At 40.0% G+C, this 13,191-nt stretch overlaps 1 protein-coding gene and 1 long non-coding RNA gene across 15 annotated transcripts in view; one reads left to right on the top strand and one right to left on the bottom strand.

Moving 5' to 3' along the window:
- The window catches only part of LOC142034393 (uncharacterized), a 471,960-nt gene that overhangs the window by 224,543 nt on the left and 234,226 nt on the right, over nt 1-13,191 (bottom strand). Inside the window, exon 4 of the long non-coding RNA XR_012651641.1 lies at nt 9,880-9,953. This is a non-coding gene — a long non-coding RNA (uncharacterized LOC142034393). The remainder of the gene's footprint in view (nt 1-9,879; nt 9,954-13,191) is intronic.
- ETAA1 (ETAA1 activator of ATR kinase) overlaps nt 431-13,191 on the top strand; it is a 55,065-nt gene continuing 42,304 nt past the window's right edge. For 3 of the 14 annotated variants that reach the window (XR_012651632.1, XR_012651628.1, XR_012651633.1), the window contains exons 1-8: nt 431-718; nt 1,684-1,821; nt 2,094-2,170; nt 3,743-3,861; nt 4,203-6,337; nt 8,241-8,902; nt 10,787-10,874; nt 12,846-12,957. Coding sequence is in view for 2 of the 14 variants with exons in the window: in XM_075035540.1 (XP_074891641.1) it covers nt 490-718; nt 1,684-1,821; nt 2,094-2,170; nt 3,743-3,861; nt 4,203-6,337; nt 8,241-8,356 (2,814 nt within the window). In the remaining 12 variants the exon portion in view is untranslated. The other 11 variants (XR_012651630.1, XR_012651635.1, XR_012651638.1 and 8 more) reach the window with 10 other exon arrangements.

The following is a 13,191-nucleotide window of genomic DNA, read 5'->3' as shown; positions in this document are numbered from 1 at the left end:
GCCACGGGCAAATAGAGGGCGCGAGGCCGCCTCAGAGGCACACGAGGCGCCTCAGGGACACGAGGCCACCTCAGGGCAGGCCGATGGCGGGGCCCGCCGGAGGGCACACCCAGCCCCTCTGGCGGCGGCGGACTTAGATTTTCTTTCACTCAACTACTGGACTACAGGTTTTGAACGCGTAACTCCGAGGGCAGCCCGCGGAGCGAGAACCGGCCGGCGCAGCGACAGAGCGGCTAGGCAGGCGAGGGAGGGAGGCACGGCCCCCCGCCGCAGGAGGGGGCGGGGCCGAGGGCGCGCGGCGCGAGCGGCGCGAGCTCCCAGCCAGCTGCAGTTCCCTGCCGAGTCCGCAGCCCCACCCCCGCCGCGCGGGGCCAATGGCCGCTCGAGGCGGCACGGCGGCGGCCAATCAGCGGCGGCGCGGCGGGCTCCCCAGCAAAATGGCGGCGCCGGTGGCGGCGGGGTGGATGTGGCGCCGTCGCAGCGCGCGCCATGCCCGGTAGCCGGCGGAAGGGACCCTGCCTCAGGCCCGCCGCCCTGAGGAGGCGGAGCGGCGGCGAGGAGCAGCTCACCCGGCGGCGGCCGGCGGGGCTCCCCCTGAAGGAGAAGGAGGAGGAGGCGGCGGCGGCCGGCGGCACGGGCCAGGGCCTGCCCGCGGGGGAGGCGCCGCGCGCGCCTCGGCCGTCGCAGTCGCGGGAGGCGGCGGTGCGCGGCGCTGCAGGTACGGCGGGAGCGGCCCCTGGGGGCCCCGCGCCGGCGGGGGCCCGGCCCGGCCGTGCCCTGCCGTGCCCTGCCCGCCAGCCCTGGAGCCGCGGGCGAGGCGCGGCCTGCCTGTGAGGGGGGGGGCCGGTGCGGTGTAACCCCCTGCTCTTCCCCCGTCCGTGTGCCTGGGGAAGGGGCTCTTGTCAAGGAGTGATGAAGAGCATCTTCCCGCGGCAGATACTTCGAACTGGCTGAGGACGCTGATCCACTCGCGGAGAGGTTAAAGCCTGGCTGTGCTAAACGGTTAAGTGCAGAGCATCTCCCAAGATGCTTCTCACGTAGTAACTGCAACTTTAAAATTATTTCTGTAGGATTCTACATCTGCAACGTCATTTCTAAAGGGTGGGGGTGACTAGTTGAGCTTCACATAGTGTGCTCAGTTCACTTACTGATCTGAGATGGCTGCAAGCTGATTTTGAACCTGCTTTAAACAGTCCTAGCTGAGAAGGCCCTGTGGAGGTAGTATAGATAAAGGTAGCTTGTGACCCAGAACAGCTTGGGGGCCCATTAAAGTTGTGACCAAAATCAGAGTCTGGGCGAAAGACACAGAGCAAGCCAGAATACAAAATACTCTCCCATATAGCTATACAAAGTTTTTCTCTTAATGTAAGCTGAAGTCAATATTTCCTCAAGTAGGAGGATTGACAGTTATCATCCTTACCATCAGATCCTGAGCATACAGCTGCCGGTATCATGTAATGCACTGTGGTGATCTAACTGACAAAGAGTCATACTCTGCGTTAAATGCATAGTTGTGAACAATATTCCTGTTGTAAGTAAAAGCATGTTGATGAGCGTAAACTTGATTTTTATTCTTAAAGATCCTAAAGCATCTTCTTTGTGCCTTGTCCTGTTGTACATCCTAAGTTATTTTGGCCTTTTATTTGTTGTTTTTTAATAAGGATCATCTTTCTGTTCACACAGAGTCATGTTTACATAAAACACCAAAGAGATCGTTGAGTAGGAAATCCCGAATACCTACTTTCAGCTCTCCTGTTAATGACACCGATATCCAGCAAGAAATCTTTTGGGATCCTCATTCACCAGTTGCACACAGACTAGGTAATACTAATGAAATCCAGACTTCAGGGCACCTATTTGAGGCAGGCAGTGGGAGTGTACTAAAAGTTATCAAATTTCTTGGAAAAAGGTCCCTTTCTGTTGTCATGGTTAGGTTGTTTGGTTTTATTTTTATTAAAAACCCATAAATTTTTCAATATAGTGCTGAATCAAGTTCTGATTTTAGCACATGTATTTTAATTATTTCAGATATACTGCACTTTATAAATCGAATTGTTTTGCAGTTTTTAAGGTTTTTTTGTTTGTTTTCATAGGCAATGGAAAAAACAAACAGTCTACCAGTCGATGTGCAGTAGAAATTTCAGAAATTGTTAATCGTATTGCTCCTCAGGTAATTGTTACTTTCTATGCTCTGTGTATGCAGTAATCAAACAGAATAGTGCTACAGTATTCAGTTTTAGCAAAGGCTTAATTTTAGTTACAGTAGTCTCTTTAACAAGGTAATAATTGGGTGTGCAGAGAACTAGTAACATGTTCATAAAACTGGACTGAATTAAAATCATAAGCATAGCGTTTGACTGGTTGCTCTTACGAGTTCTTATGAGCTCTTAGCAGTTCCATTTTAGAAAGTTTTACTTTTGGAATGTAAGTTATTACCCCTGGTGTTAGGAATACTGCTGCGTTTGTTTATCCTTAATCACTCATCTGTGAGAAGGTAAAGAGTTTCTTCACATGCTGGATTTACTCGGCAGTTGTTTTTAAGGATTTTGAATAATCTTGAATGACTGCTGAAGTACAAGAACAAGACTCAGATGAGAGAGAGAGACTCCACAATGATATAAACTTAGTAACGTTACTTCCTTATTCTGAATAATTTGCCTTTTTACCCCAAGATCCATGCTCTTGCTGTGTCTCTCTTGTTGTAAACCTGATGTCCACAGCCTGGAAAGTTAAAATAAGATCGTGTTGGCTTATTGTTTGCCTTTTATTAAGTGCAAGAGAACCTGTTATTCCTAAAACAGTTCTGTAGCATTTAGCTTGCAAAATATACCTGCTTATTTGACAGGGCCATGTAAAATGTATTCACTATTTGGCCTATTTCAGAAAAATTATACTTAAGAACTAGAAAATCATTGATAAGGGATGGTACTTTCTACCTTTTAAATGATTACAGCCCTGTCATAAATGTAAATAACATCAGACTGGATTTGCAACTATCTGTTGCTCGTGTTCTTTTTTCCTTAAAAAAAAAAAAAAGAAAAAAAACCTACCCAGAACTACCCTGTTAGTGGACTTCAAATTATTTTTGCTGGCTTACATGCAGGACTTTCTCACATCCAGCATTTGGCTCTGGCCCTCTACACATTTTACCATTGCAGTAATTGTATCTCTTAGATTTCACAATTCAAATCCAAGCCTAAACTTTGAAGCTCTGAAACAAGTTCATTTAGTTTCTAAACTTCACTTATTTCTGTTTAAAGGCTCCTTGTATAAATGAGTTATAATGGAATAAGTCAGAATTTTTTCCTGGAAGCATACAGACAGAATATGATTTCTTTCAAATTCTCTGATCTGTTAATGCTGCTTTAAGTAGATAAAGACAGTGCATCTCAACTAGCTCCTTACTAGCATACTAAAGTAAACTAGATCACAGCTTGTAATATGAATATTGCAGATTATGTGTAAACCTGAAGTAAATAGAGTATTAGATTTGAACACCAAAGTAAAATTAAGTTATTTTAATTGGAGTTCCTGTTTTAAATTGATATAATTAAAATTATACAACTATTAGTAGACAATGTAGCGGTAATCTCACTAAGCTTATATTGGTTTAGCTCCTATCTGTGCCTTTCAACAGATTTGATGCAGTTTAATTGGTTTAGCAGCTTTAATGCAAGGTGTGTGTCTAGACCAATCTTTATCTGAAATCAAATTGCTAAGCATTATAAATCTAATCCTTCAGGATGAAAAAGCAGCCTGTAATGAAGGCTCCCTTTTAGGGACATGGATTGGTGAGGATGCTATTCCTTGTACACCTGGAGTAGTAAAAGCGCGAACTAGGACGAAGTTAAGTTGTACAAGGTAAATTACAGTTTTGTTTTGCCCATCACAGCTGGGCTTTCATGAAAAAGGGTATGTGGTGTTCCTTTATGTATAGTGAACCATGGAATTGTAGATTAGCATATAGAATGCTTTTAACTTTGGGCTTGTTATCTCTTCATAATGGGGTATTTCTTGGGAACTCTCAAAAAGATTGCATGCTGACAGCGCATTGAAATTGGTGGGATTCAGTCATATTCCCTGTAGTTGTTAAACTAGAGAATGAACAGCTCATACAGTTGTGTTATCGAGCTTGGCTAAACTTTCTCAGGAGGTGTGACTTTCTTTTCTGAATTTTTTTTTTTTTTTTTTTTTTAATCTAGAGATCTTAAAATAAAAAATCCTGAAGAGGAACTCATGAAATTGGCTAAGGAATTTGATAAAAATCTAGTAGAGCTAGATGCTGTTCAGGAACAAGAGAAGCTTGGTCATCTCTTCATCCAGACCTCCTCAGAGTCTTTAAATAATTCTAAAGACAGAGTACATATGAAGAACCTGAAATCACTCCGTGGTGAATTTTCTGAAACAGATACTGCTCTGTCCCTGAAACCAGTTGGACAGAGCACTGGCATCCCTGCTGCAGAGCCCTGTCAATCTAGCAGTCAAAAGTCCATAGATCTTGAGGCTGAAATAGCCCTTCATGCTCTTTTTGACTGCTCTACCCAGAAGTGTAGTGGACAGTTGAGCCAAGGATTATCAGGTATTTCTTTAAATAATAGTTTCCATGAAAATAAAAGCACCTTGGATGAGGAACACCTTCCTGAGCAAATTAAAGACATGCAACATGGTAATTCGGAGGCATATCGAAAAGATAGTCTGTGTGCACTAGGAAGCGTGAACCAGACTTTTCCAAAACCTGATAAACATGTGTTGACAAAAAAAAATGCTTCTTCTTTGAAGACACAATTGGTGGTCTCCAGTAAGCTTGCTGGAGTAGTTAATGATGACTTTGATGACTGGGATACAGATTTTTCGGCAGATGACTCTTTTGTGATGCAAATAACCCAAAATCCTGAATTGTTAAGTACTGAAGAAGCACCACCAGTTCCTACAAATCCATCTGTGTGTGGTTTCAGTGATGCTAGCAGAACAAAGGAAAGAAGTTCCAATTCAGTGACTTGTTTGGGGAGTGTACGCAAATCGAACAGTTTGCAGTTTTCACCTTTGAAACACTGTAGTAAAAACACACGAAATGTAAAATCTCTTTCTTTACAAAAGCCATATAAGACACAAAACTCAAAGACAGAAACCATAACCTTTCATGGCAAATGTGACGTTAAGCCAGATAAAATAAATTCTATTGGGAAGAGTGCCCAAACCAGTGATTTGAACTATATTCCTGTTTCAATGCAATCTGAAGTGAAGAATGGAAATGAAACTATTCAGCCTAAAAGTGACCCTCTTCCTCTGTTTCCTTCAAGATCTAATCCTCATAGACAATGGACTGAAAAACCTGGGAATAACACATACAGTATTTTCTGTCAATCATCCAGTGTTTCTACCAATACGAAACCTAATGATCTAACTAAAACGGTTAACCAAGCTAATACAGATAACTTAAATCAAGTTGAAGTACCAAAGAAATGTCCTGTGTCATGTGATGACTGGAATGAACCGAAATTTTCTGATGAGGTATTAGATATGTTTTGTGAATCCGATAGTCTTTGGGATGCAAACCGTGAGGATGATGAATTGTTGTATCAGGTGTGTGATGATATAGAAAAGCAGACTCAGAGCCAGGATGTTAAACAAGGAAATGAAAGAGCTAAAACTATACAAGGAGCCAGTATTAATTCCAGATCAAATGCTGATAACAACTTCCCAGCATCTAAACAAGGACTACCTGATCTCTTGGCACAAAAACCAAATGCAAAACAGGACGCTTTCTCACTAAACAATTCCTATAGGAATTCATCAAAGGTTACACATGGGCTGGCCAGAACAGGTCACATAGTGAACTGTAAAAACGTCTCAAGTCCTTTAACTGTGATCTCGGGTACTTCTATGGAGTGTAAATATACACTGTCTAAAAACTGTCATCAAGCCACTTCTGAAGATACTACAAAGACTGTTTTGGGAAAATGGTATAGGTCAAATTCTGTGCTGGCAGGAGAGCCTGGGTGTGAAGCAAGTCTTGTTAATGCAGTAAACATTTTCAGTAGCAAAACACTAGACAGCCCAGATCTTTTGTATAATACAGGAAAGATGCCAAATAACAGTTCTGCTAACAGAGTATCACTTATACCTTCAAAGTTTAAGTTCCAAAAGACTAACAATTCTCAGGGTGCTCTTCACGTAGGGTCTGAAAAGCCAGGGAGTCATTCTGGCATTGGAATTACTCTGCAGAGTTTGGAAGGAAGCAAGAATCAGGTGAATGTGACTTTGCACAGCAAGCTTGACAATAAGAAGCCACCTTTCAAGAGGCACCTTTCAGAGTCTTTTGCACTGCCTACATCAGGTATTTGTGTTTATTGTATCACTATTAGACTGGGTTTGTTTGTTTTCTTACTGTAATCAGATGTCAGAGAAATTTGTACTGTATTGCAACTTACAATAGGCTTCAATATTCATCCATTCAGTGTAGGTGTTAGTAAATGTTCTAACAAGAATTTGGAGGTTATTTGCTCCAAAATGAAATTGTTCTGATAATTCCTGTAGTTAAGGACTTTTGTTTCCCATTTTCATTCCACTTCTCTGAATACTTCACACTCTTTCCATAGACGCTCAGAATCACTAGAATCAAGTATAGGCCGATGGCAGCACCCAGCATACCATATTCTTAAATTGTTACTTAAAAATACTCCTATTTTGATACATAGTAAATGTTGTGTGAATCTGTGCTTTAATTTACAGTTCATTTTGAAAAACATTAAAAATTACTTATCTTGGCCATGATTTGTAAAAACCCAGTTAACGGTGGGGCAGGGAAAGAAGGCAGCAGGTGATATGGAATGCCAATTTCTTTTTACTATTGTGCACCTGGAAACCGGAACGTCAAATCATTCGATGCTTCTGAAACCTCGGCCTGTATTGTTTGCTCTGTGGCTAAAATTGCCAGTGAAATATTCTTGTGTTACCAGTCTAAACACTCACTAACATTTCCTTTCATCTAGAGAGGAGGTCAGTCACTTTTCCATCATCAAGCAACAGTCTGTAATATTCCGTGCACTGGTGTTACTTGCTAGGGAAAAGTAGAACGAGTCAAGTGCCAGTCAGTCTTGTTTTTACTTGATCTCGTGGCTTAGTGAAGTTTTAACCAATATTAATTTTGATGAAACGTGCCTTTAGAGTGTGCTGTACCAACCTCAGTTTTCAGGAAGCACTGTTACAAAAACAACAAAAAAATTAATTCCTGCAAACTATCAGCCAGCATTATTTGAAGAATCAGTATTTTACCTGTGTTTCTTACCGAGCAAAGCAGCAGATAAATGGAAAGTAGCAATTTTGGATATTAAGGGAGAAGGGAGGGGAGAGATAATTAGTCATTCTATGAAATGTTCTAGAGAATAAAGGAATGAAAAAGAATAGCATAGATTTTCTTTACAGATAAATGACAACTGTCCTCATCTTAAATTTTTGGTGGAAGGACATTGGTGTAACAAAAAGATGGACATTAAGTGATCCTTTAAAAAACATACATAATTTTTCATGGATGCTTTCTTTTTTTAAGAAACAAAGAGGCAACGAGTTTGAAAGACTACTTATTAAAAATTACATTAATTGGAAGTTGGTGTATAAAACCGGTAAAATTCTTAACATGTGTGGGGAGTGTTCCTGTTCGTTCCAGTGAGGTCAGGATTTTATTGTATGGGAATTTATAGTTCTGTAACACAACATATAAAATATTACACTTAACTATCATGTTCTTGTCTCCTTTGCCAATTTTTATTGCTACCTTTGACCTTTTTTCAACCTTTCTGGTTTTATTTGTGTGACACCTGTACTGTATCTGACCCCTGTGTCTATACCATCTCCATGCCCATATCTCTGCCTAACTCACTAAACTGTAGAGCCCTTTTCACTCTGATAGCTTTAATTTTCTTAACCCACCACCATCTCCTGTGTTGAATCCTGATGTCACAAGGTTCACCTGAAGGGCAGCCAAGTAAAATTTCCTTGAAGCAAATGTCTGCATCCCCATATTTTCATTGGGAGGTAGTAATCAGTAGCCCTACAAAGGTCATGCATCTTATCCCCCTTCCTGCCTTGGGGACAGAATAGATGAGCCATTTTTAACTTGGGTGCCTGGTATGTCAGAATAGTGCGCTCTTGCCATAGATCTTCAAACACTGAAAACAGATAAGTTAAAATACATACTGAACAAACTTGAAGGCTCCTAATACATGTTTTTTTATTTACAGTGTCTGTGACGGAACAAAAAAATAGAAAATGTTCTCAAGAAGAGATTGAAAGAAAAAAACAAGCAGCTCTTGCACGAAGAAAATCCAGAATGCAGACATTCTTTAAAGATGCTTGAATTTGGAGTTTATTTTGTCTATGGAGTAAGTTTTTGGGAGGGAAATATTGTAATACTGGAAAACAGTTTTTAAACTCTGTTCACAGCTACTGACGGCAAACTTTTTCTATTTCTCAATTTAAAAAGATCTTGACCTGAACCATAACTAATACTCTGGTGATATTTAGTCTTAATTAAAAACTACCAGTTATAAATGTGTAGTCCTAAACTACCTTCAGCCCAATGAAGATTGTATTGAGTTCACATACTGTTATGTGTTGAAATTGTATAGTCTGAAAATCATCAGAGCATGAATGCGTTTGTATATACACGAAAGTAGAAGATGTCAAAAACAGACTGTATGTGTTTTGGCTGTATTATTGCAAATATTTTAATCTATAAGAAGACTCTCAAGTATGCACAGACTAAGAAATACTAATGTTTGCTCTCAGGTAGAAGAAAGTTTTGGTTTAAAGAAAGTACAATCTAGAAAACATCTAACATCGGAAAACTAACGGAAATGAACAGGATTTGGAAAGCGTGTTCAGTTTGTCTCCGTTACCTTAGGTAAGAATTGTACCTAGTGAAGGAAGAATTTAATATAAAAGTTTCATAAGGTGAAAAAGCATCCTGGAAAGGACTTTTTTTTTTTTTATTCTCTTCATGAAGAGTTGGAAATAACCCTAGCTAACAAAATTGGACCACTTTTTTCTAAACGTGTGTTACCGAGCTAATTAAAAGAGGTAGCCTATGTCATTTTACTAAACCATGAGCAGAACAAAACAAACCAGGTGAAATCTCAACAACTATGAATCAGTTTAGCCTTATGGGTTGTACATATTTTTCAAACTGAAGGCTGTTAAAACATAAAAATGCAATGTCATGTCAGCTTAACAGGGGCTGATAGAATTTTTGATGTGATAGATGGTTGCAGAGCTTAAACTGCAAAAACTGCCTGTGGGTAAGCTGCAAGATATTTTTCAACTGAGAAATGCTTATATGTAAACATGTGGCACTATGAAAAGTGACTGTAATTTTTCTTTGTAAATAAATAGCTTTGAAATGTACCAAAGTTTAGAGGAAGCTTTTGGTTTCTGTAGTATGTGCCATTTTTGTAACTCCTAAAAATGTAAGTATTGTATATTTGTAAATCATCATTAAACTTTTTTACATTTTTCTAGTCTGTTGGGGGAAATACTATACTACAGAAACTGGTAAAAGGGAGCAAAGTGGGAATTCGATATGGACTTTGCCTGAATGTTCTCTCTTGGTAATTTACCCAATTATTCCATGCCTCAATTTTCTACTTAGAGTGGTGACAAAGTGCTTCCTTTGATCCATTTAAACTAGAAATCCTTGGTGAAGGAACTGGTTGTACACACAACGATCTGCAGTGGAGTCCTGAAATACTTAACTATACTGGTTTTCAAACTAGTGAATTTGCTTTTGTATTAACCAGCATTCTTGGTGCTAGTTAGTTGATTATGAAATCAAATCCCCAAGTCCACCAAAGACTGTGCTGGTGCCCAATAAGCGTTACTTACGGTCTGTGGCTGCAGCTCCCTGTCCTTCAGCCATTGTGCGGTATATGACAAGTTGGATCATCTTACTGATCTGACTGAAAATTAACCCAGAAAAAAATGTTTTTAGCCTTTCAAAGAACTTCATCATAATAATACCCTTAACAGATAATATAACTTGAAATAGCAAGACTCTTTGTTGTGTTGTCAAGCCTCTGCTGGCAATGTTCAAACAGTTTATAAGACAGAAGATTTGCATGTCCATATGACAAGTAAATGTAAACCCCAAATAGTGGCTGTTGCTAAAATTTTATCCTGAGAATGTAGTTTGATCTGTGTATCTGAGGGATGTGTTTGTCTTTCTTTGTGGTATTCTAGGAAAATCTAAACTATCGGGTAACTTGGCAGATGCACTATTAGCCAAGAAAGTGGAAATGAAGAAAGGCTTCTACTATCAGTATTAAATATGAGAGTTATAAAACTGGCTTTTAAGGTACTGATACACAAGAATGACAAATCTTATTGAGAAAGATAAAAGGCTTTTGCTAGGACAGTGTTCAGCTTATCAACCCTTCCCTCCCCAGGATATTTCTCTAGAAATAATTCTGTAAAGGAACCAGGATCGGTTTTGTTTTCAAGGATAATATGGTTAATTATACTTCTGATTTCAGAAGGTGAGCTAATTGGAAAGGAAGGACCTGTTGTGGCTGCTGGAGGGTATTTTATTAGGAAGGTTTCATTCTCTGATGCGAAAAGACTAATTTTTAATCAGTTTTGAAATTGGGATAAATCGTAGATACATAACAGGAAATACAAGCTAAGCACATTATGGCTACCCAAGCTCAGCATGCGAAATGATACATCCTGAATGCTTGCCACTATGTGTCCTTGAGCATACTCAAAGTTTAAAACCAGCTTACTGCCCTTCCAGGTGATGCTAATTTTCTCAACACCCAGGATAGAAGGGCCCTGGAGCTGCCCGCCTGAAATGCCACCACTGGTCTCCCCCTCAGAGCAGGGTAAGAATATACTGGCTCATGCTTTAACATGAGTGTCTAACCAACCCCCTGGTCTCCTGAGCTGTAAAATAGGAGCTCAGTGTATGTCAAGGGGAATTCTGTTGCCACAAGGGTTGTGGAAACGACCCTTTGCAAACTTTGCAATTGGAGGAAGACACAAACTACTTTTTGACCAATTACTGTCACTTACATACTTCCTTACCCATGTACTTCCTCTGTGCTGCTTAACCATATTTAAAGAATCTGTTTGCTCATTAGTATGACACACATTAATTTTGACAGTTTACAGAAAATGCATCCATTGCCCTCCCCTATTAAACTAATCATAACAGAGGGGCTTTGTTTTTTATTTTAGTTTTCATAAATACCTATTTTTAGCATAGATAGTACACTGCAAGGCCTGTAATTTGGTTTTTCTTAAACACTACTTTCCAAATAGAAATCACAAGTTCTTGGGCTCATGGTTTCTTAACTGATGTTGAGATAAACTACTAAGATTTTTTTGGTCACACCCCGACTATCATTGACTATCCCCAAATGCCCTACCATACCATCTCTCAGTTAACAAATTGCATAGTTACTTCTTTTTGTGACTCGACGCTATTAGAAACAGAAATAATTTCTTGCGTTAAAATTAAACCACTCTTATACCATTTTTATTAGGCAAATTTGATAAAAGTGAAAAGCTTAGAGAAATACTTTAACCCCAAATAGTTTCATTGATGGAGTCAATGCAGACAGAAGATTCATTAGGGCTTACAAAGAACAACCTCTACAATATAAAAAATAAAATTCCACAAGGTAGGAATTTTTGTCTTTTAAAATATATATATTCATATTGGTTGGTCAGAAACATCCAAAAGATTTAGAAGAAATCTAGCAGAAAATAAACTGTCTAGCTATATATATGTATCTTAAAAGAGTACACACCACAGAGCTTGTTTCTTGTGAGTGCCTGTGCTCTAAGTACCAGTCTTGCCCTTTGCCTCTTCCTACTATGCTGGCATCAGCAAGATGCTGGACATGGACCCAGCCCAGCAGACAGGGCAGCATACTGACATTGGCAGAGGTGCAGACATGAGGAGTTTAACCTTTGCCTAGTTCTTGAACACCTGGATATTGAAGCCAGCAACGCAGCAGGGGTGTAGCTAGAGATGGCTTGGTGCCTCCTAACCTGAGGGGCATAGGGTAGGCATACAGCCATTTCAGGTGCTCTTACAGCAGTCTGTGATGCAGAGAGGGCAATTCAGACATTAGGTGCCTGAACTACATTTCAGATGTGCTTAGCTCTATGTTAACAAAAGCAGCCGTCTGCCTAATGTATTTTAGGGATGCAGTACTGGGCCTACACAGCTGCTCTGCTGTGTGTGGGCAGCCAACGGCTTTGAAGAGCAGGTAAGTGCAAAAGCTGCAGCCCTACTCCATGCTCTCCTGCTACGTTCCCTTTCCTCACCACTAAGGAAGGAAGCTGAGTGGCAGCCTCACGACTCCGCAGATTTTACAGGTTATGCTCAGCATCCCTCATGCTTCCTGGTAAGTTCTTGGTGCCCCACTGGTACTGCATGTGCCTCAATCATGCAGTCTTTTGTCTAACTGCTTGCAGTAGACAACAGATCTTCATTAGGAAAGTATCTACATAATTTTAATTAATTAATACACATGTACACATAAGAAGTTTGGTATTTCAATAGCTGATATTTCAGTAGCTGACATTTCACTGAAGCCACATCTTCCTCCAGGCAAAAAAGACCTATATAAATAGTAGCAACAATCTTAAATACATTCTAAATTAAATTATGACTGTCATGTTTCATTATAAATTAATTTATGACTGTTTGCTTAAGCACTCATCTTTGTTTCATTCAGAGCACGGTAATTTTTTACATGAGCAGAGCAATCAGTGAGCTTAAGTTTAAATGTAAATGGAATTCCTGTATGTCCCCATACCTGAGTATAATTTTTATTCCACAGATAGTGACGCATTTCGTGATGAGTGATGTTACTCGCTAAAATCCAGGGATTATCTTTTTCAAGTAAACCTGCAGTGGGTTTTTTTCCATTTAGGAAAGGCAGACATGATCAGGTAAAGGATCCGATCATCATTATTCTCCTTCTCTGTATCTAAAATTATGTGTTGTGGGAGATACATGCATTCACACCCTTCTAGTTCATGCTGGTGAGGGATCATGTTAAAAGCATTTGAGAAATTTAGTAATATAGGGCTTTTATTGTGTTAGTTGTATCAGATTTTCAGAGAGGCCAGCATCCAGCATCTCTTCAAATTTTGGCCTATAAGGCACAATTAATCTTGGGGCTG

This window comes from Buteo buteo, chromosome 9 (genome assembly GCF_964188355.1).
Source record: "Buteo buteo chromosome 9, bButBut1.hap1.1, whole genome shotgun sequence".
NCBI lineage: Eukaryota > Metazoa > Chordata > Aves > Accipitriformes > Accipitridae > Buteo > Buteo buteo.
This window is presented reverse-complemented; position numbering and strand designations above follow the sequence as displayed.